General features: G+C 39.0%; 1 protein-coding gene across 1 annotated transcript in view; it reads right to left on the bottom strand.

The window, feature by feature from the left end:
* Window positions 1-17,649: 17,649 nt before the first annotated feature.
* The window catches only part of LOC126094834 (myrosinase 1-like), a 120,218-nt gene continuing 114,986 nt past the window's right edge, over window positions 17,650-22,881 (bottom strand). Inside the window, exon 11 of the mRNA XM_049909431.1 lies at window positions 17,650-18,053. Coding sequence (XP_049765388.1) covers window positions 17,945-18,053 — 109 coding nt within the window. The 3' untranslated portion in view covers window positions 17,650-17,944. The remainder of the gene's footprint in view (window positions 18,054-22,881) is intronic.

Genomic DNA, 22,881 nt, shown 5'->3' with positions numbered 1-22,881 from the left:
CTCTTCCATTTCCATAATATTGTCCTCAAGTTCATCGCCCTTGTATAGACCCTCTATATACTCCTTCCACCTTTCTGCTTTCCCTTCTTTGCTTAGAACTGGGTTTCCATCTGAGCTCTTGATGTTCATACAAGTGGTTCTCTTATCTCCAAAGGTCTCTTTAATTTTCCTGTAGGCAGTATCTATCTTACCCCTAGTGAGATAAGCCTCTACATCCTTACATTTGTCCTCTAGCCATTCCTGCTTAGCCATTTTGCACTTCCTGTCGATCTCATTTTTGAGACGTTTGTATTCCTTCTTGCCTGCTTCACTTACTGCATTTTTATATTTTCTCCTTTCATCAATTAAATTCAATATTTCTTCTGTTACCCAAGGATTTATGACTTGACAAATGCGACAATATTATAAATGTAAGCAGAGGGCAGTGTCATAATGCCATTTGTTTTGAAATGTTGTCTACATGATTCGTTATGTCTTAGATTGCATATTATGCATATTGCCTTTTTTTGCATTTTGAAAATATATCTACCTCCAGGTGAGTTTCCCCAAAATATGATTCCATACTGTAATGTAGAATGGAAGTAAGCCTAATGTACATGTATGAGAACAGATTTTGTGACTGATTTTTTGAGTATCCTTAAAATGTAACACACACTGATAGCTTTTTTTTTAGATATAATTTGTGTGATTCTCCCACTTAAGATTTTCTTCAAGCCATATGCCAAGAAACTTGACCTCAGTACATTGCTCACAACAAACCACTCCTCACTGACAATCGGAAGGAAATTTACAAAGTTATCATGGATGGGATCGACAACAACGCTGTGGTATTATCTACTTGGACGTACCAGGCAGCACTGGGAAAACATTTGTAATAAGTTTCTGGCGGAAATACGTGCTGAACAGTGCATTGCACTTGCATCATCCAGCATTGCAGCCACACTTATGGAATGAGGACAAACTGCCCATTTCGCCCTACAGTTACAGTTGAATGTAGCCAAAGAACAATTCCCAATATGTAAAAACTTAAGAGGATCTGGCCGGGGTGAAGTTCTAAAGCAGGATAAAATTATCTCCTGGGACAATTGCACAATGGCACATTAAAAAAAATCACTCGAAGCTATGGACAGAACATTAGAAGACTTGCGAAGAAACTCGAAAGTGATGGGAGGTGCTGTTCTTATACTCTCAGGAGATTTTCAAGAAAAGTTTCCGGTTGTACCCAAGTCAGCACCAGCAGACGAGATCAGTGCATATTTAAAAATATTACATCTCTGGTCACATATACAAATACTGCGACTAACAAACAATGCAAAGGTTGAACTATCGAAAGACGAAACAACAGCACATTTTGCTCAACAACTTTCATAAATAGGTGAAGGCACATATCCTACTGACCACACGACTGGCCTCATTTAACTCAATGGTGATTTCTGCAATACAGTGGCTGCTGAAAACGAACTCTTCGACCTAATTTATCCAAACGTTGTTCACAATTATACCAATCCGGATTAGCTGTTTGAAATGGCAATTTCGGCAACTAAAAATAATATTAAGAATGAGATTTTCACTCTGCAGCAGTGTGTGCACTGATATAAAACTTCCTGGCAGATTACAACTGTCTGCTGGACCGAGACTCGAACTCAGGACTTTTGCCTTTCGCGAGCAATTAATATTGTCGACGATATCAAACTTAATATTTCTTTATTTAGCCAGCTGTAGACAATTTAAAATGTATCGATATTGTCAGTTCGTGTACATTCACTTATTTATACAGTTTGTCGTTACATGTAGTTAAACATTCTGAGATGTAAGTTATTTTCAATCCTTTTTGCTCCTTATCAAAACATTACATATAGTTAAACATTGTGAGACAAAAATTATTTACAATCATTTTTCCTAAGACATTCACTTATGGTGTAAAAACAATGTTCCTGCAAATACAATTTAAGATTTTTCCTAAAGCACTACATCTTACCCATTTCTTTTATTTTCTGTGGTGGTTTATTATACAGTTTTACACCTTTGTACAAGAAACTATTTTGAGTCTTACATTTATTTTTCCTGTCTAGGTGAAGACAATGACATGTTCTTGTACTATAGTCGTGAAAACTGCTACTTGCACTATAATTTTCTGCATGCTCTTGATTTTCTTGGGATATAAACTCACTAGGAACAGTTAGAATTTCTAACATTTTGAAAAAGTTCTCTACAGTGGCCCACTTACTGCTTTTTGTTACAATTCTTACTGCTCTCTGTTGCATTTCAAATATTGTTTGTAAATTCTGACCATTCTTTCCCCAGAAAATTATACCATAACTGATTACTGAATGAACATAACTGAAGTGTACCATTCTCAGACATTCATCACTGCATGCAGCTGCAAGAACTCTAAGTGCACAACATGTTGTGGACATCTTTTCTGAGAGTTTCACACCATGTTCACTCCACTTCATTTGGTGTCAATGTGCAACCCTAAGACTTTTGTTGTAGTTACATCATCTAAGGAGATGTTGCCCAGTTTTAAATTTAAAGGACTCTGTTTCCTATTCATTCTTAAACATATTGTATTTGTTTTATTTATGTTGAGAATTACTTTGTTTTCCTGTGACCATCTGTAGACATCCCTCAGCAGTTAATTAGAGTTTTCTAGCAGTGTGCTGGTGTCTTACTAGTAATTAATACGTGGCTGTCATCAGTAAACAATATCTTCTCTCCATGGCTAATATGTTGTGGGAAATCATTTCTATATACCAGAAACAATACTGGGCCCCAATATTGATATATTGTGATCTGATATATGTTTATAAATGTACTTGTATCCGCTGGAGACATGTGTCATTTCTGCTGACTGCACTCTGTCTTCTAGATATGATCGAAACCATTTGGTAACCAGTCCCCCTACTCCTAGTGCCTCTAACTTATCCAACAGTTTCTGGTGGTCAATTGTGTCAAATGCCTTAGACAGGTCTAGGAAAAGGCCACTTACATAGCTGTTCTCATCTAGTGCTTCTAAAATAGTTTCTGTGAATTGTGCTACTCAAAATAAAACTTCTAGAGTGAAAATGTGCAAATCGATCGACACAATGGTAAACGTTGAAGAAAGTGTGAAACATTCCTACACAATTTCTAAACTCATTGCAACTACCAGGAATCCCATTACATTACCTTCGACTTAAAATTGGATCTCTGATCATAGTACTCAGAAATCTCAACTCACCAAAATTATGTAGCCTAGCTTATGACTGGAAAATACAAAGGAAACTCCCTATTTATCCCCAGAATACCACTGATCTCCACTGAACTGCCATTCCAATTTAAAAGACCGCAATTTCCAATCAGATTAGCCTACAGTTTTAGAAATAACAAAGTGCAAGGACAAACTGTAAAATATTGTGGCATCAGTGTCAAAACTCCCGCTCCTCTCACGGTCTACTATACTTAACTTGCTCTCAAGTAGGAAATTCAAGAAATTTTTATATATGGATAACAAAATGAAAAATGTTGTTTATAATCAAGTATTGTAGACAATTAAAATATATTTTCAGTATAAAAGTTTTTAAATCTTATACTTTAAAAAGTATTGTAAATAATTTGAATATTTTTGAATAATTTCTTTTACCTCTTATACTTTAAAGTTTATCCTTTTCTTCCAGCTACAACACAATCTCATATCAACTCCTTAAGCCAAGCCGGTTACCCCAGCTAGTAATTAAATAAGAGAAATTGGAGTGCCTTACAGAAATATTTAAGTGTTCGTTTTTCTGCGTAGTTTTTCGAATCGAATGGTAGAAAAAAGCGTGAAGGTGGTTCGATGAACTCTCTGCCAGGTACTTAACTGTGAATTTCAGAGTAATCATTAGATGTGAATGTAGATGGAGATGCGCACATTAAGGCTCTCTGGGTGTTTATGTGAGTAGGCTGTACTATTGCCACAGAAAGTGGCTTCCCAGAGATCTTTCCTCAACTTGTGTGGCGCAAAACATGCAAAATTATATGATATTAAGAGAAACAGAACTTGTTGTGTTGGATAATATAGGGATAAAAAAGGCAAATCATGTAGGGGGATTTTCGGAAAGATTTGAAAGGACATAACTACCTGTTTATTTCGCAGCGGTTTTTCTGTAAATAAAAAACATTACACACTTGTTCTCGGCTGTCAAGCCTCCCTTAGAACTGAAATCAGGAGTTCACTGGAAAAGATGGATGCAGAGGATGGGGTTTAGAGGTTAGAGGCCAGTTCTGGGAGTTAATTTTTTTGTGAGAAAGAGTATCGATGCTGGTGTTTGCTGTGTTCAGTTAAAAGAACATGACGATACTGGTAATAAAATTGATGACAAACTGCTTCACCTCTGATTTCCAATTAACGGGCACATTTAGCCTTACCCGCTAATTTACTGTTGTATCGACTGCAGCCAGCATCAGACACCATCTCTTCTAGCAGAGGTTTCTAATAGCTAAATGTATAGTCCTAGTAGGTAACAGGGAATTCAACAGACCAGAAGTCCGACAAAACTGATAAATCTTGCATAAATTGTTCCAAAGAAAACATGTGGGAATGTGAGGTAGCCTGTTACAACTTAGATACGATTTATTCATATCCAACCTAGCCCGAAAAGTCTTTCTACAGGAAAAAACAAAAGAAACAGATAACTGCAGCATAAACGAGCGTTTCGATAACTTGTCTAGCCTCTGATCAGAGAGGGAGAGAGAATACACAGAGATTTGTTAAATGATTAATAGCCACGAGAATTGAGGCGACTGAAGCTCAGACAGGCCAATACTATGTACTACCATGAAAGCATGGCTACCTTCATCGCGACCACTGATTGAAGAGCAAACCATTGCATTTCTACAAATTCACGACAGAAATAATCGTGGTTGTGTTACAGTGAATATAAGACACTTCTAACCTGAGCTGTGAGCTCCATGGCTCTTACCAATAACAGGCACAAGGACATATAAATGGTGGCAACACCTGCACTAGTGAAGATCACAACACGGCTCCATCGACTAACCATCAATGAATCGAGATGACAGGGCTTCTATCATCAATTTCTTCTTTTTACCAGGGGAACTACATCTCACAATGCATCAGCTGGCAGGAAGAGGCGTCCATGGCCTACATAAATAGGGCGAAAGTAAGAATTTGTTCTAGTCAGTTAGACCTTTTCTCATGGCTCATAGGTAAGGGTTTCTGGAGTGATGGCAGTCCTGTGAGTGGGTGGGATGGTCTTGTGTCCCTGCACTGTAAGAAAGCTGTGGCAAGAAATTGAAATTAATGCCTCAATCAACCATTGTGGCTAGTCGTAATATCGTGAATTATTTTGAACAAATAAATCGTCTCCACCCCTATGAGAGAATAGTCCTTTGCTTAGTCAAGCATATGGTGATATTTGAGTGCTGTGAAAAATTATTTTGATATCATGCAATTGATGTTTAATTTCATCAACTTCTGGAATATTATTTGGAGTGACTCAAGACTTATAGCAAACGATTCCTAAATTTCTGTACACTTTGAATCTAACATTGGAAAGGCAAATTATATTTTATTGGAACACTTTATCTTTGTCAGGAAGGGATGACAGGGCAACAGTCATTCTTACTGCATGCCTTGTGGTAGACTAAAGGAAAGTCTCTGCTCTACAAGAGGACCACTCCAAGCAGGTGAAGTTGGAAACTAACACTGGGAGAAACCAGAATGAAGAGAAGCACAACGCTTCAATATGTAATGGTGATAAAGTTTACAGATCCTGTCCTGCTCAAACAGAAGAACAGAAAAACAGGACAGCAACAATGGTGAAGGAATACTATAAGAAAATAGAAAGGAGAGGTGGTGGTAAAAGTAACTGGATAGAGGCCAACTGCAACTGCTCACCAATGTTATAAATGCAGAGTTGCAGAACAAATAGTTGTTTATCTCTCCTTTCCAGTGGATGACGAAACCACGTAACTGAATGCACTGTTTTCCACTGGTTCTGGACTTGCTGCATGGGTAGTTTGAGAAAACAGAACTCACTCTCTTGATCATAATCAATTTGGGGCAATTGTTGTGCTGGGAGTGAGGTTTATACATCTTGTAACGCGTTGGGAGGTACTGGGTTTGGCCTGAGGAGGATCAATAGGAATTATAGCAGGTGGCAGTGTCAACTCACTGCAATATGGTTTTAGCCTTTAAAAATGTGTGATCATGACATGGTCGGTTAATTGCAGCCCAGCATTCACAGGTGGTGGGAGCCGTTAAATCTGGAATGGAGTCTATAGGATGGGGAGAATTTCTCAATTTTTCCCTTTCTGAATGCAGGATTTCTCAGTAAGATCCTGCCCCTTGTTGATAATGTGGTAAGATGGGATCGTTTATTGCTCTTTATCTGCCTAGCAGTTGCTCTGGAATAATTATGTAAAACTTTTTTCAAAATAGTTTTAAGTTTCATGGATACCTCTCCAATTTCTGTACCTGCTGGAAACATTTATAATTCAAAAGGGGCACTCATGTTTTATGTGCACATAACCTCATAAGGATTGTGCCCAATAGACTCATTGATTCATCTGTTATAGGCAGACACAATGGTGTATGGAAAATTGTTATCCCAGTCATTGTTAGTCTTATTGACATAATTTTCTCCACACACTCAACGTTTCCATTCACCTTGGGATGAAGAAGAGTTCTCCATTTTCTGGTGCACAGCAGTTCACAAAATGTATGAATAATGAAGACTTGAAATTTGTCCCCTGATCTGCAAGTATTGTATCCAGTCTTCCAAAAGGTAGGACCATATGCATAACAAAAGCTTCTGCAGTTGTCTATGCTTTCGTATCGGAAATCTGCAACATGAATGGGTAGCATGAGAAGTGATCAATAATCGATAATGGTCCTAGGATGTCCAAAGCCAGTATTTCAAAGGGTCCAGAGGCCTCACGTAGTGTCTAAGTGCAATTGAGGTTTGCTATGTTGTATCTGCTGTGTGCAAGGGATGAAGAGGAATGTAAATGTCAATATCGCACTGTCGACACTTTCACCAGAATGACATGATTTTAAGTGGTTGTTGCTCACTTTCCACAATGACAAGCTTGGATGATGTCAAGTGTGATAATAGGTTTGTTTATAAATAATTCTTCTGCTACCAGTCACGATTTTATTTATTTACTTTTCACATGATGCGTTTTGGGAAATGATTCTCATTTTCAAGCGCGTTTTTTGTATGCATTATGCCATTTTTAGATGATGTCGATGTGTGAGAGTCTGCTTCATTTCATTGACTTTGCTGCAATATATAAGAAAAACGCGATTTTTTAGTTTGTTATCGATCTTTTTGTGACCAACTAAAAACTCATGTGTTTCTTATATTTTGCAATAAAGACAACGAAATGAAGCAGACTCTCACACATCGACATCGCATAAAAACGGCACAATATACACAAAAAACGCACCTGAAAATGGAAATTATTTCCCGAAACGCGTCCCATAAAAAGTAAATAAAGAAAATCGTGACTGGTAGCAGAAGAATTATTTATAAACAAACCTATTGTTCACACAGTTGCAGACTTTGAAAACAATTTATAATGGATCAAAACAGTGTGATACTATGGTGCTGAAATGCTTTAGGTATTACTAATCAGTTTCCTTGGAGAATTCTAGAATATGAAATACCATCTGCCAACAAATTCCAGTAGAGTAGCAAGTTTTTGACATTATTTATCTTGTTTTTGCACCTCCTGCTATTCAACAATAAGTATCTCATTTTCTTGTAACATCCAAACTTTCCAGCTCAACACATCGGCATTTTGGTGCAATTTGCAGGGTTTGCGGTGGACCTTGTAATCATACTCTCTGAGCTTTAAGTCATTAGACTACTCAGGTATTTTAAATGCAGCAGTCACAATATGGCAGCTTGATATGTGATCAGTACGAAATATCTGCCATAAAGCTAGCACTTGACATAATTTACTCCAAATACCAGAGAAAATAGCTCTTTGTCAGTTCCACTGTAATTAACTACTTTGTTAAGCTGACAGGATGCATAACCGACCGGTTTCTCAACATTATCTTCCTCTTGATTTATAACACAGCTGATGCCGTAATCACTAGCATCAAAAGAGAGAGCAAAAGGTTTTTCAAAGTCTGAGTACATTAATAGAGGATTTTGTCACATGACTTTAATTGATTTCATTGCTGCTTTATATTCTGTGGTCCAATTGAAAGGTACCCTTCTTGTAACTAATTTAGTTAAGGGAATTGTGACAGTGGCGTAATCTTGCACAAATGAAGATGGCCAGGCCTTGAACTGATTGCGTTATTTTATAATTTTTGGTGTAAGAATATCGTCAACTTCTTCTGTGAAACAAGAGTCCAATTTTATCGAAGCAGAGCTTATAATGTGGCCCAGATATTGCACACTTTACGAAAAAACACTTTTCGGTTTACGTTTAAGATGGCACTTTTTCAACCTGGCAGTGTGCTTCTCAACTGGTCTGCATCCTCCTTGATTTTCTGTGAAAAGACAATGATATCATTGATATACATTAAGTAAATGGTGGGTTTCAATCTCTGCAATAATAGATTAGAGGTATTGGGTGTATTTCTTAACCCAAAAGGAATTCTGAGGAACTCACAGGCCAGTAGGTGTGAAAAATGTTGTCTTGAGTCTGTCCTGAGGCGCTATTAGCATTTGGTGATAACCTGGCTTAATATCCAAATTGATAATATATAAGGTGGTCTGAACAATCTGAAAAGTTTGTAAGGGTGTTGCAAGGTAGGTTGTGCTGAGAACTAATTCTTAAAAAATTTGATTAGTTTCCAAGTTATTTAGCATTGTAGTTTGCCAATCAGGTTGTTATGCATGCAAATTCAAGTGGACCGCCAGATACAATTAGTGTCAGCTGTTCTCACAGCATAGATGGTAGTCATGAGGCTGCTAGACTTTGGCTCAGGTTCCACCATCACAACCATGTCATGTCCAATTTTTTTATCGCTCTCTTGCTCAGTTTTAAGAAAACAAAGGTAGAACATGTTTGGCTACCAAGTCTCTGGTGGACTGCCTGAGTCAGTGTGTACACAGCATCAGCAACGAGCTGATTGGATAACTTCAGTGCCAGTTAACTCGAGAACGGGGCAATTTATCGAATTGTTTTCTTTTCAGACTGTTTCTGACCACCTTGTATTTGCAATTTCCCGGTATTTGAGCATTTCATCGGTTTGAGGGAGTGGATATGTATGTATTTAGTGAGCTACGCAATTTACTGCTCATGCATCTACATAGAAATGGTAAATCTTCTCTCCATTGACGCTTTTCTGTGGTACAATAACAGTAGGTGAGGCCCAGGGGCTACATTGAATTATTGAATTATACCTGCATCTACTTACTGTTGAATATTTTCGTCTTGAACTGACTGAAAATAGTGGGGAACGTAGTAAGGCTTCTGAGTTATCAACCATGGATTCCCTGTTGGAATTTCGTGCTTTCTTACATCTTTTTCTGGTAAATATCACCTTCTCCCAAATAGCTACTCAAATTTCTCTACTAATCGGTGCAACAGGCATCTCTCTGGTTCTGAGAAATACATCAACTTTTCTTTCAAATGTTTTCTAAGAGGTGGTAAGACTACACATATTTTTGTGGTTGGCAATGTTTTCTGATTTCATAGTTCCAAAACTTCCATCTGAAACTGTTCTACATTCACTCCTGCTATATCATGCACGCTGGCCAGTACTGTTTCACATGGAACTGTTACATCTTGTGTGCTGAAATTATCCAGTCAACTGCTACAAACATTTACAAAGTCCTCATCCTACATGAACCAGCTGATAGTCTAAAAAGATTCTGTAGCTCCTACGATTGCAGTAGTTGTCCAGAAAACTTTCCATTTTCCACGAAATATAGTTTCTGCGGCGCTGACCTTCAACATTAAGAAATGTGGTTTAGCGTGGACTCGTGGAATAGGTCTTTTTCTGCTAGTCATTCGCGTCTTTGTGGTGCTGTCACTATCAAATCAGTGTACTGTGCCACTGAATAGGACAGTTGCAACCAAAAGTCAATGGCTCCATTTAAGTGGTGCAGGAAATCATCCTCCTAGAATAACATCAAAATAGTGTCCTAAGCACTTCCATATCAAAATCATGTTCCCTTGTAGCACTCCCTATCTCGACATGGTGTGTTCCCAAGAGATTAATAATTTTTGTTTCTATTCCACTGATGTGGTAGTAGGGCAGCTTCATGCCTGCTTATCACCAGGGGTAAAAGTAGTACAAGTAAGCTCATCTGATCGTCGTTGTCTCCTAAAATTTTAACTGGTCTACCTTGTAGGTAGCTTTTCACAGTCATATTTGCCGCTTCTGTTAACCCACAAAAACTAACTGAGTTGATGGTGTGAGGACAGCAACCAGCCACAAATTTACTTTGAGTTCCTTTATTCAAAGGAAACCGTTACCGGTTTCGAATCGTTGCGATTCATCATCAGACGGTTTACATGCTTTCTTTCTGACATTTGGTGTGTTTTTTATAGATTAATTGTCCTAAAATATAAATAAAACATAATTACAAACACGCCACACACGGATGGTTGCGTTGCAGATTTTCGTTGCATGTGACTTACGTGAGACGTCGGTTTCGAGTGGTTGTTTCCATAACGTACATCCAATCGATGTAAATCACTCGAAACCGACGTCTCACGTAAGTCACATGCAACGAAAATCTGCAACGCAACCATCCGTGTGTGGCGTGTTTGTAATTATGTTTTATTTATATTTTAGGACAATTAATCTATAAAAAACACACCAAATGTCAGAAAGAAAGCATGTAAACCGTCTGATGATGAATCGCAACGATTCGAAACCGGTAACGGTTTCCTTTGAATAAAGGAACTCAAAGTAAATTTGTGGCTGGTTGCTGTCCTCACACCATCAACATTTGTCTTCAAAAACAGCCACGGTCTCCGACATGTCATCATATGACAAAATTGCACTAACTGAGTTGACTGACTTTAATGGGAGCTCATTACGATGATAACAGCCCCTTTACCATTTCCTGGTCCATACCTTCCTTTACTTCTGGAACCTCATAATCCTCAATGGCCTGAGCTTTGCACATATGGGATGGGTTGCAGCCATCAGTGGCCAAACACTCTAGAGCCTAGAGAGCGTGCAACAAGGGGCTTCCTTTCTCTGATCCCAGCTTAAAAATTTTTCCCTGTGCGCTACCGAAGAGTGGACAGCTCATCACAATAAACACTCTTTTTTTTTCTTTTGTTGGAATACTGGTCGGGTAAACCCTTGGCCAACACATCGAAACAGACTTTATTTCACAGAGACTCGATCGATGTGAGTTTATGTAATTCCTGTGGCCGTTAGATACACACAGGGGCGATTCTAGAAACCGGTCAAGGGGGGGGGGCTAATGTTGGGGGGAGGATTTGGAGGAATGGAATATCCTTTAGAAAAAGGAGAGTTGGGGTCCTCCACCAACTAACTGGTAAAATTTGGTTTTGCTTAAAGTAGTTTTTGGTAACTGTTTTGGAGGTCCGGGTAAAAAATTTGCATTAATAAATAATAAGACGTCCATTTTAAGTTAAATTATATTTATTGGTTTAGATAGTAAGCTATTTGACACTTTTATTCTTTTGTTAAAATGTGGTTGAAATAAATTGCAACCTATATTGCTACATAATTATAAAAAAATGATTGAATCTGTTGGAGTAATACATTCGCTGATTTCTGAAGTCATTTTATGTAGTGTAATATGATACTCCATTGGGGGAGGGGCTATAGCTCCCCCCCCCCCTTGCCACCGCCCATGGATACACAACCTTTAACTGAAACCCATCCTGCCATGAAGACTTTTGACTGCCATTGTGAAAATTCTGCACAAATTTATCTCCATTTTCTAAGTGTTTTTCTACACAGGGAGCCAACAGTCTTCCCGCAGTGGTAACACCAGATCCTATCAGATCACTGAAGTTAAGCACTTCTGGGCTTGGCTAGCACCTGGATGGGTAACCATGCGAGTCTGCTGACTGGTGTTGGTAAGTGGGGTGCACTCAGGCCTTGTGAGGCCAACTGAGGAGTTACTTGACTGAGAAGTAGTGGCTCCGGTCACGAAAACTGACGACTGGGAGAGCGTTGTGCTGATCACATGTAGAGGGAGAGGAGAATCATTAACATACATTACAGAATCGTCAAATGCTGCCTGAATATGTGGGTCTACTTTTCGACAAGGTGGCAGACGTTGTATGGCTTGTAGGTGTTCCTGCAATTCAGTGTTTCTACGAGTATGAGCCACTAACTAGTCTTATGAAATTCTGAATAGGTCACGACTTCTCATCTCCATGCTACCCTCCATCTGTAAACACATAGTGGGATTTTCCCAAAAAAATTACTAACAAGATGTGTAAAAAGCTGCGCTGTGTCACTGTGATTCAGCCCCTAGAAGAGAATAAAAATTGTTTTTTCTTCTCTGGCAACAGCTGCATCCTTGTTAGCCTTGGCTCATGGGCTGGCAACTTCAAACTGTCGCTCAGTGACACTTGTATGTAGTGATGTGGCTAATGCGGTGCAATGTGGATGACCACGAGTGATGGACATCAGACCCTCATGGAAGCTGTCAGATGGCATAAACAATGTGACGGGCAAGGACCGTCCTGGCAGCATATAGTGACATTGCAACCAGGCAGGCTGTGTTCAGGTGGGGAGGATGCCGCAGTGGTGCATTGCTGGATGGCTGGCGAAAATCAGCAGGCAGCATGATGGTGTAGCGTAGTGGCGAGAAATTTGCTGACTGAGGGAGCATGGCATGGGCATGCAGCATCTGTGTGGATGGTTCAGCTAACAGCAAGCATACAGGTGGTAGTGATGTCCCAGTGTAAGGCCCAAGTTCTTGGTGGACTCCGCTGGCTTTGATATTTAATTCGTGATGAAGCTTGCCATGAAACTTATGGCATCCCTTACAGATAGAAAGATGGTAGATACCACTTCTGACACAAGTTTGTGCCAGTGTGTCAGAAGTAAATTTAAGAATTTTCAGGACTATAGGCATCCAAAGAGTTCCTATTTGAATGGAAGGCGTATTTAAATACATTGCATTATATTCTGAAATCTCAGTATACAATTGGGCATGCCCCGGGCTAGAAAAAGAGACCATCAGCCATTGAGGGTAGTCATGGAAGACGCCGTTTCACAGCAGAACTAAGTCCTAGAGCAACTGAGAGAGAGAGACAGAGAGAGAGAGAGAGAGAGAGGAGCGTGTGGATATCATCCTTAGGTGAGAGCGAGAGCCAGGGACAGTGTGTATCTGCCAGCCCAACACTGGTGGTGTCCTATGGCCAATACATAAGTCCTCTCCCATGGTCTTTATTGGCTGTTCGGGAGACATGTGGGCACTTGACAACCAAAATATTTTACAGTAAACAATTTCTGCAGAGGCAACGCTTTTACTTGGCCATAGGGCACAGAAGTCAGTACTTAATTTTTGAAACCAATGATTTAAGTCCAAAAATATCAAATTAACTAAAAAATTCACAATAATCCCTAGACTGACCAAATGACTGAAAAAAGACTGTAGAAGGTAGGCATGTGGGGTGGGGGAGGGGGTTGTTGCAGTGAGGAGGAAGATGAATTAAGGGGAATGATTTTGGGATAGACCTAAGGATATGAGTAGGGAATGGACTACTCCACTTACAAATTCTGCCAGAGTGACCTCCTCCCATTAGACCAACATAACCTCAAATGCCCACTTAAATCCTTAGGCCCATCCCAAAAATCTTTCGCTTGAATCCACATCCCTTCTCTCCACAATGTCTGCACCACACAGCAGCCATCTACAAATTTCTCATGGCACATCCTTCCACAGCCCCAATCTTCCTACCACCTCAAAGAAGCAGCTGCAAAAGAGCAGCTCCTCATCACACAAAATATACCAGACTGCAGCAACTGAACCATGTCCTTTGCTAGGGGTTCAACCATCTATCACCGTGTGTAGAAATGAGGACCATTTTACCTACAATCCGTCCCACTTCTACAAAAGTGTTATTCCTTTGCCGACCCAACCTAAAAATCATCCTGGCCCCTCCATATGCCATTTTCACTCCTAGCCCCTCGTCACAGGGCTCATATCTTTGTAGAAGACCCAGATCCAAAACTTGCCTGAATTCATCCATGTGGCACAATCCTACTTTATCACAGGCTTATCCTATCTCATTAGAAAGAGCGCCGCCTGTGAAAGCTGCCATTTTATATACCAGCTCTCCTCCAATTTCCACACAGTATTTTGCATGGACGTGACCAACAACCCTGTATCCACAACAAAGAATGACCACTTCTGAACAGTGCCCAAGGGCAGAGGTAATCCCACAGTGGCAAAACCCAATGCAGAAAATAACATGCTCAAGTTCAGTTGCTACTTTGCAATCATTGCCATCTGGATCCTTCCTTCCAGCACTAACTTTTCTGCACTATGTAGATGGGAGTCATCCTTGCAGCACCAACACATACTTCATTCCTATTATTATTCTGGCTTTAACCTTAGTAACCCACTGCACCCACACCATTTACCCAGAAGTGTCCTTTACCTCTGTTCTGTCAACCCCACCCAATCCACTGTTCCACATCATCATCATTGTGTACCATAGATGCTCATTGGCTCCAGCGCCCATGCATCACATTTCTACCCTTGGTTCCCCACTTGCTGCCTCTCTCTCCCACATTTCTATCCCACATGACTGCTGCCTCCCTCCAAATCACTGACTTCCCTTTCTCACCCCTCCCAATGCATCCTGGCTCTTTTAACTCTCTACCTATCCCTCCCAACACAGCCCCTCACTTTGGTGTACTTTCTGAACTGCAGTCCCAGCGTTATGTGTTCAGTCAGTTCAATCTAGCTGCACAGTTGTGTGTGTGTCCACACACATATGTATGTGTACTCCAGATCATTAAAGAACTCATCTGATAGTAGGTAAAATTTTCTTTTTCTTTTACGTGCCTCTCGACACCTTAATGCTTCTGCTATTCATTGAGTTGCCTCCTTTACTCCTAAATTATTTACATTCTGCCTGAATTTCACTTACTACATTTTTGTAGCCATCAGTACAGTGGATTTAAGTGCTAGAATTAGCCATCTAATGCAGATTATAGGGAAACTGAGTGAATATTTTCAAAACATATCTATTTTGGATACTTATAGCAAGCAACAGACAAGACTGGCTAAATAGATATATGATACAATTATACTTTATCTGGGTAGAATTGTAATCGAAAATCCCATACAACAATGCGAGTTTGATGAAAGTTTTATAGTGGCATGACCATTCTATGTTAGCTACCTACCTCACAAGCGTAAATTAACAGTTGAACATGCTGCTTTTGACTGAAATAATAACACCCATTGAAGACTTTATAAGCAAAAGTAAGGAAATTAGATGTGTTGCCATATAATCAAGAATCTTCATTTTCTGTTTATTATATAAAATGAAAGAGGCCTTATTTCTTATGTATGAATCATGAATACAGTTATGGTATTTAGAAATCTGCTTGGCATATTAAAATAGCAATTAACACTACATGCATCAATGAATTCTCTTATACTGTAAAATGGATTTTCTTTTAATTAGTGACTCAGTTTAATTTGAAATTGTTTCAAAGATATGGACTGAGTCAGAGATGGTTATTTATTGAAGAGTTTTAGGGAGCTGACTCTGGGTGAGTGATCTGATTTTACTAATCCGTGTTTTGGAATACAAGTTTTCAGTTTAAGACTGGTGATGTTCTAGTGAAGTGAATAGTTTATTTTTAATTCAATTTCTTTACATTCATTTCAGTGCAAAGAATGTGATTTATGGTTTGATGCTATAAATTTTATTATCTTAAGTTTACTAAGAGAAGATTATCAGTAATCTATCAGGTTAGCTCTGCATAACTAAAGCAAAATTGAAGCTACTGAAATGGGCCAATAATTTTAAGAAACATTTTTACTACTCTTTTTGAAAAATGGTACAAGTTTCGAAACTCTTAGCACTCTTAGGAAAGTACCAAACTGTAGTCATTTGTAAAAATGAATGCTTGAGGTTTACAGATCAAATTTACAATTTTTTGTAACTTATTTGAAAAAAATAATAATAATCCACCCTTTAGCGAGAAGATGAAGATGGAGAATCTGTTACAACTTCAATGGATGTGATAGTATTCTATTAAGAAACTTTCTCAGTGGAACTGCTTATAAAACAGTTCAGTTACAAAAGTGACAGTTATGTTGATTTTGTTCCCACTTTATTTCATTGAAGATACAAAAAAGTCATTCAGTATATGTGGTTGGACACATATCTTGACATGTATACAAGAACGAGTTCATTTGTGTAAATCTCCCATGCGGATTTACAATTATTGGACACAGTTCCTATGTACATTTCATGCACTATTTTTTTTTTGTATGCAGAATTTTAGCTTAATAATTCTCTTGTAAAGTAAATTTGATTTGTGAAGTGTGTCACCCTATTTAATCCACCATTCATAGTTTTTTTAAATATGTGCTGTAAGAACAATATTTCTTCTGCAATCGTCTCAAGTTGATTGTCATACCAGCTTAATAACTTAATTATAGCGTTACTTTTAAAATGAGTCTTTCTTCGAGGCAAACAAAAGTACTGCATATCCATGTACTTCCTAGGTAATCTATCGAATATAGCTTCGCGCCAGTTTATTAGATTTTACTTTAATATAAGAAGTTTCGTATACATAAGCATCATTGAAGCAGTTCACATACTCATCTTTCTGAGTTCTCACTTTTGACACTACATTGATTCTCATATAACATTATCAATGTGACTTGGGATTTTGTTACAGAGTGCAAGGACTAATGGTTTATGGTTTAAGAAAATCCATCTGTGTAACTAACAGCATAAATATTAATAGAGAGGATAGCAATAATCTTACTCAGTTGAAGAATATTTCTATATCTTCCCTTGTATACCTAAAAAGTGTTCAAGTATGGTATGCCGTTCTGATTCTACTCTAAACAATGCATGCAAGTGATGAACTTACATGATTCTTAAGCTACGATTCCATTCTGCCATCATTCCAAATATAGGAGTTATTTTCTTTTACATTTACAGCTTCTATTTTTGAAGTTGGACAAAACAAACGTAAAGTCTAGTTAAATTCCAGATGAAGTTCATTGAGAGGGATGAGGCAGGTTTCTCCATCATCAGCTGATCAGTGCTTATTCTGGAAAGATTTACATCAGCGACCATTAGTGATATGCGTCCATCTCATGTGTACACGTCTGTGCATCCATTTTGTCTATGCTGTCCCATCTGATTTTACGAGAGAAGCAGTTTTATAATTCCCATTGTGCTGACAAGGTCTTTGGAGAGCAAACACACAACTACTGCAAGTTTTACCAATCCTATAACACCATTACACATACATTTTTTCGTAGTTTTGCGTGACAAACACGGTAATATAAAACTGAAATAACGAAAAAAATTAAATGTTGAGAGGAAAGTCAAAGGGGAGTGAAAACGCAAATGGAAAGATTTTCAAAATAGACAAGGTAAAATTTTCTCAATGAAGTTATGACAATAATAATAATTTTAAAAAAATGAAGTGACAAGACAGGATTGATAATTTTTAATGTCAAATCACATTTTTACATAAAAATAGCAGAATAATGTCATTATTTTTCAATTAGTCGTGCAGATTTAATTAGTATGGTTCAGGTAGTACATGTTGAAGGTTTAAAATTTCTTGCTTTCATTGCATTTGAAGGAAATGTCGTTATTACCCTAACAGTGACTTGTCACATTTATTCCCTGGAACTGATTGCAAATATTTTATTTGTTACAGTGCTGTAGAAACAAAAAAAAATGTATGAGCACCGAATACCCCTTGAAATAGGCTTTACTGACGTCTACAATGACACTAGAGCCCAAGTCTTCTCAGACTTGGCGACGAATGACTTAGCTATAAACGCTTCGACTTGTACACAGTTGACAGGTACTTGGCAGAATCTCTAGCCGTTCTTGGGCGCTCTGGGTCGTCGAAATCCACGTAGTGCAGGCCTAATCTCATCCTATACAAAAGAAATCACAATTACAACATGTAACTACATTATCTCGTCGACATATTTCATGAGAAGTAAATGTGTTCAGGATGCACCATTAAGGTACTTCGCAAACACAGAAAAAAATAGAAAGTATTGATGTATATGTTATTGTAACAGTACTTTTATCGGTAAAAAAGTAAATCACAGATACCGTTTTGCATATGCTCAGAAGGCAAGAAACAAATTACAATTATGTGTGTAGGCCTACTGCTGCCTACAAGAAATAAAATATGCAGAAAGTCGTGGACTGTTGTTATCCACTTCATAAAGGTTGACCCCTGGCTTTGAGCTCATATTCTGGTTATATCGCATGACAAACTTCCATGTGTTGTACTTTGTCGAAATTATGAGAATTTCTGCTTTTATCCAGTGTATGAATATTACATTTTAGTTGAAATAGGGGCGACATACGCGGTAATAATTGAGAGAGAGTTTGCTTTTTCGAGCATTTTTTGGCGAGTGTCAACTTCAGTCAAAGAAGCCATACCGTAATAAGGAGAAATATTTTCTTTGCAAAATTTAAAGATATAATTTTATTTTATTTGCAGGCGGATATTCGTTATTTTCTGGTAGTCATCTCATCCCTATAATATCAAACAAAAGAGGATGCTTATCATTGTAGCTATTGCGGTGGAGGAAGCATGGGTGCAAAACTTGTACTTTCGTTGATTACAACGTATATCATTACTAATTAATGCTCCCTGTGATTGTCATTTAAGAGTCTGTAATGCAATTGCGTTGGTAGTTGTAATGTATTTTGCAAGTAGAGGGCACTAATATGGCAAATTGCAAGTGAACGACCGATATACAAGCAGCTCTCTGTAAATGAACAATGAAATCTTTTGTGCATTTTAACAGTAAACAAAAAATCGATTAACTCGAACAAATGTGTATTGCAGAGTGCAGAGGATAACCAGGTTTGTAAGGTATTGTCTTTTAGGTACAAGCACATTTCCAGCTCAGAAGATACTTACCTCACGCATAATAGTTATCATCATCATCATCATCGTCATAATCATCATTTGTGATCCATTACATAATTAAATAGTAAACTGAATATAGGACAAGTCAAAACTGAGAAAGAGAGAGAGAGAGAGAGAGAGAGAGAGAGAGAGAGAGAGAGAGAGAGAGAGAACAAATTTGAATTTACAAACTGTAATCATAAATCACAAGTAACAAACAACACAATTTAATTCGTAGAAATTATCAGTACTTACAAACCCAGTTCACAAAATCTATATTTTATAATTCCAGAGTTCTTTTAATGAGTGAAAACACTTGTCCATCAGAAACGAGTGAATGTTGTATTCAAATGCACTTTTATCTCGATGTTGTTTTAAATTACTAGTTAGATAGTTGAATAACTTAACATGTGATACACCCCCTGTTCTAGACTAACACATGTGGTCACCGGTATTAGCGATGTTAATTGTGTTATGGCTATGGACATGTTTATTTTGTTGCAGCTCTCCAATTTTGTGCATCTTCAGGATGCATATTCATTTGCACGCAGGATACACTCATACATGTAAAGGCTTGGTGGGCTCATTATTTCCTGTTGAATGAAGTCTGGCCTTCAAGGTTCCAGTTTCTTTACCTAAGTTGCAGATAGCCTCGACTGCTTTTTTCTGCACCTGAAGATTTTACAGAAATTTCATAAGCCAGCGACTACATAGTTAGTGCGGCAACAACAGTGTGCGCTAGCCGATCAGAGGGCATTTCCTCTCTGCTCTTATTCGTTGTTCGATGTCCGACGCGAAACGAGGGATTTCATGATCAGCTCTGGATGGTACCAAGAAGAATCAAGTGTCTACCTCGTACAAGGTGAGGCAGTTTCAAGTAATCTTGGTTTTCCGAGATTTAATTTCATCGTCGGAACGTCTCTTTTACGTGTTTTGGTAATTATTCGTGGTCCACGGTCAGTCAATACAGAATCTGATTTTGAATACGATATGGTATATCACCTTGACTAATTAACCTGTGACATGCAACGTTACTATGGTGTACACAATACAGAAAGCATTACAAAGAGTTGCTGATACCAATAAGAAAAAAGACTAATTATTTAACTTATAACTGACTTCAATTACAATTTACTTGCTTTATTGAAAGGACTAATTATTAAGCATCTGACTGATTTCAATTACAATTTACTTGAAAAGACTGCTGACTATTATTTATTGATTCATAAATGATATCCCAAGGAAAGGCTACAGTAGCTGTTATTAGGCAGATTAGTCTGCCTACTAGAGTATACGATGATTCATATTAATATTATTTATGAGAGGTATGTTTCACAGTTAAGAGTATTACGGTCACCACTCATTAATTTGGAGTGCTTACGTCATGCCCAGAGTGGCCGAGCGCTTCTAGGCGCTACAGTCTGTAACCGCGCGAGGATGTGTGTGATGTCCTTAGGTTAGTTAGGTTTAAGTAGTTCTAAGTTCTAGGGGACTGATGACCTCAGAAGTTAAGTCCCATAGTGCTCAGAGCCATTACATCATGCATTAGAAATCTATTACCAACTGCTGGTTGCATGTCTGTAGTTTGCAGTGACATCAGTATTAAATTTAGAACATCACTAAATGTCAACTTGCCCCATTCCTCTCACTGTTTTCATTGCAGTTAAGTAAACTCACAATTGCTTGCCACTTCCCAGGTGTCCGCACCAAAAAGCGCCTGAGTCTTCACAGCACGTTGGTGTGGTAAGCTTGCTGCTACGCAGTTCCTGGCATTGTACAAAATGCAAACACTCAGCCATTGTCGAGACGAACTCAGAAACATCCTGTTTTATCGCTACTAAACTGCGTACAGCCCCACTCTGCCTTTGCCAGAAATTTCCAAACAGCACTTCATGCCTCTAAGAACCAAGTCAGCCGAAGTAGTAGCGTAGGCTGAGATACAGTACCGCTGTGCAGATGTAAAGGACCAAGGCCTAGTCCAGCACACAATTTTAGCTTTTGAGAGATATTCAACAATGCAGACATTAGACGATTGGAAGCCTTCCTGATCCAGTACGGTATTTCTACAACCATCCAACCAATTACAAAATGATGCACCGAGAGAGATGGCGCAGTGAGACACTGGACTCGCATTTCGGAGGACGACGGTTCAATCCCGCGTCCGTCCATCCTGATTTAGGTTTTCCGTGATTTCGCTAAATCGCCCCAGGCAAATGCCGGGATGGTTCCTTTGAAAGGGCACGGCCGACTTCCTTCCCCATCCTTCCCTAATCCGATGAGACCGATGACCTCGCTGTCTGGTCTCCTTTCCCATACAACCCAACCCAACACAATGATGCAACTGACAGAGAAATTTTTACGTGATTCCAATATTTGGGAGTTACTGTATGTTTTTCCGGAAGTATACAGGGTGTTACAAAAAGGTACGGCCAAACTTTCAGGAAACATTCCTCACACACAAATAAAGAAAAGATGTTATGTGGACATGTGTCCGGAAACGCTTAATTTCCATGTTAGAGCTCATTTTAGTTTCGTCAGTATGTACTGTACCTCCTCGATTCACCGCCATGATTTCATACGGGATACTCTACCTGTGCTGCTAGAACATGTGCCTTTACAACATGTGGTTCATGCACGATGGAGCTCCTGCACATTTCAGTCGAAGTGTTCGTGCGCTTCTCAACAACTGATTCGGTGACCGATGGATTGGTAGAGGCGGACCAATTCCATGGCCTCCACGCTCTCCTGACCTCAACCCTCTTGACTTTCATTTATGGGGACATTTGAAAGCTCTTGTCTACGCAACCCTGGTCTGGTACCAAATGTAGAGACTCTTCGTGCTCGTATTGTGGACGGCTGTGATACAATACGCCATTCTCCAGGGCTGCATCGGCGCATCAGGGATTCCATGCGACGGAGGGTGGATGCATGTATCCTCGCTAACGGAGGACATTTTGAACCTTTCCTGTAACAAAGTGTTTGAAGCCACGCTGGTACGTTCTGTTGCTGTGTGTTTCCGTTCCATGATTAATGTGATTTGAAGAGAAGTAATAAAATGAGCTCTAACATGGAAAGTAAGCGTTTCTAGACACATGTCCACATAACATATTTTCTTACTTTCTTTGTGTGTGAGGAATGTTTCCTGAAAGTTTAGCAGTACCTTTTTGTAACACCCTGTATAATCAATTGTATAGCGAGGATCTTCTTTTAGCAGCCACGGATTCTGTGCATTTCCTATCTGCCTACGTCCAGTGTCATGGCAAGTGAAAGCTTGTGTGCGTGTGTGTGTGTGTGTGTGTGTGTGTGTGCGTGTGTGTGTGTGTGTTTGTGTGTGTGTGTGTGTGTGTGTGTGTGTGTGTGTGTGTGTGTGTGTGTGTGTGTGTGCCATGCACTAAAACCATTTAGGAGGAAAGATAGGTAATCAAGAAATTAAAACACAGAGAGAACAAAATACAGACGAGCTAAAGGAAAAGCAGGGAAATGTGACTGTCTGACCACTTACAAAAACCTTGGGTGAGCCAGCCACCCTGTTGACTCATTGAAAACATCTACCTAAAATCTTGTTAAAAATGTTGGACAATTCACAAAACTTTAAAACACGAAAAACTCGAACCACGTTCGTTTGATCATTACATAAAATATACCGTAGATCCGCCGGCAAATCCGCCGCAGTCCGTCGGTGGGTACATAAAATGCAGTCCAATAAAATGTGGCGCACCGTGATCGGCACGCCACAAGCACCACACACTGGAGGGTCCTCTCGCCGGAGTAAGGCTCCATGCGTCATAGGGCTGTGGCCTCAGTGAAGACGAGTAAGAAGGACCTCGCCCCGT

The sequence above is a fragment of the Schistocerca cancellata genome, chromosome 8 (genome assembly GCF_023864275.1).
Source record: "Schistocerca cancellata isolate TAMUIC-IGC-003103 chromosome 8, iqSchCanc2.1, whole genome shotgun sequence".
NCBI classification, from domain to species: domain Eukaryota; kingdom Metazoa; phylum Arthropoda; class Insecta; order Orthoptera; family Acrididae; genus Schistocerca; species Schistocerca cancellata.
The sequence above is the reverse complement of the archived record's forward strand: the minus strand, read 5'-3'. Positions and strand labels throughout refer to the sequence as shown.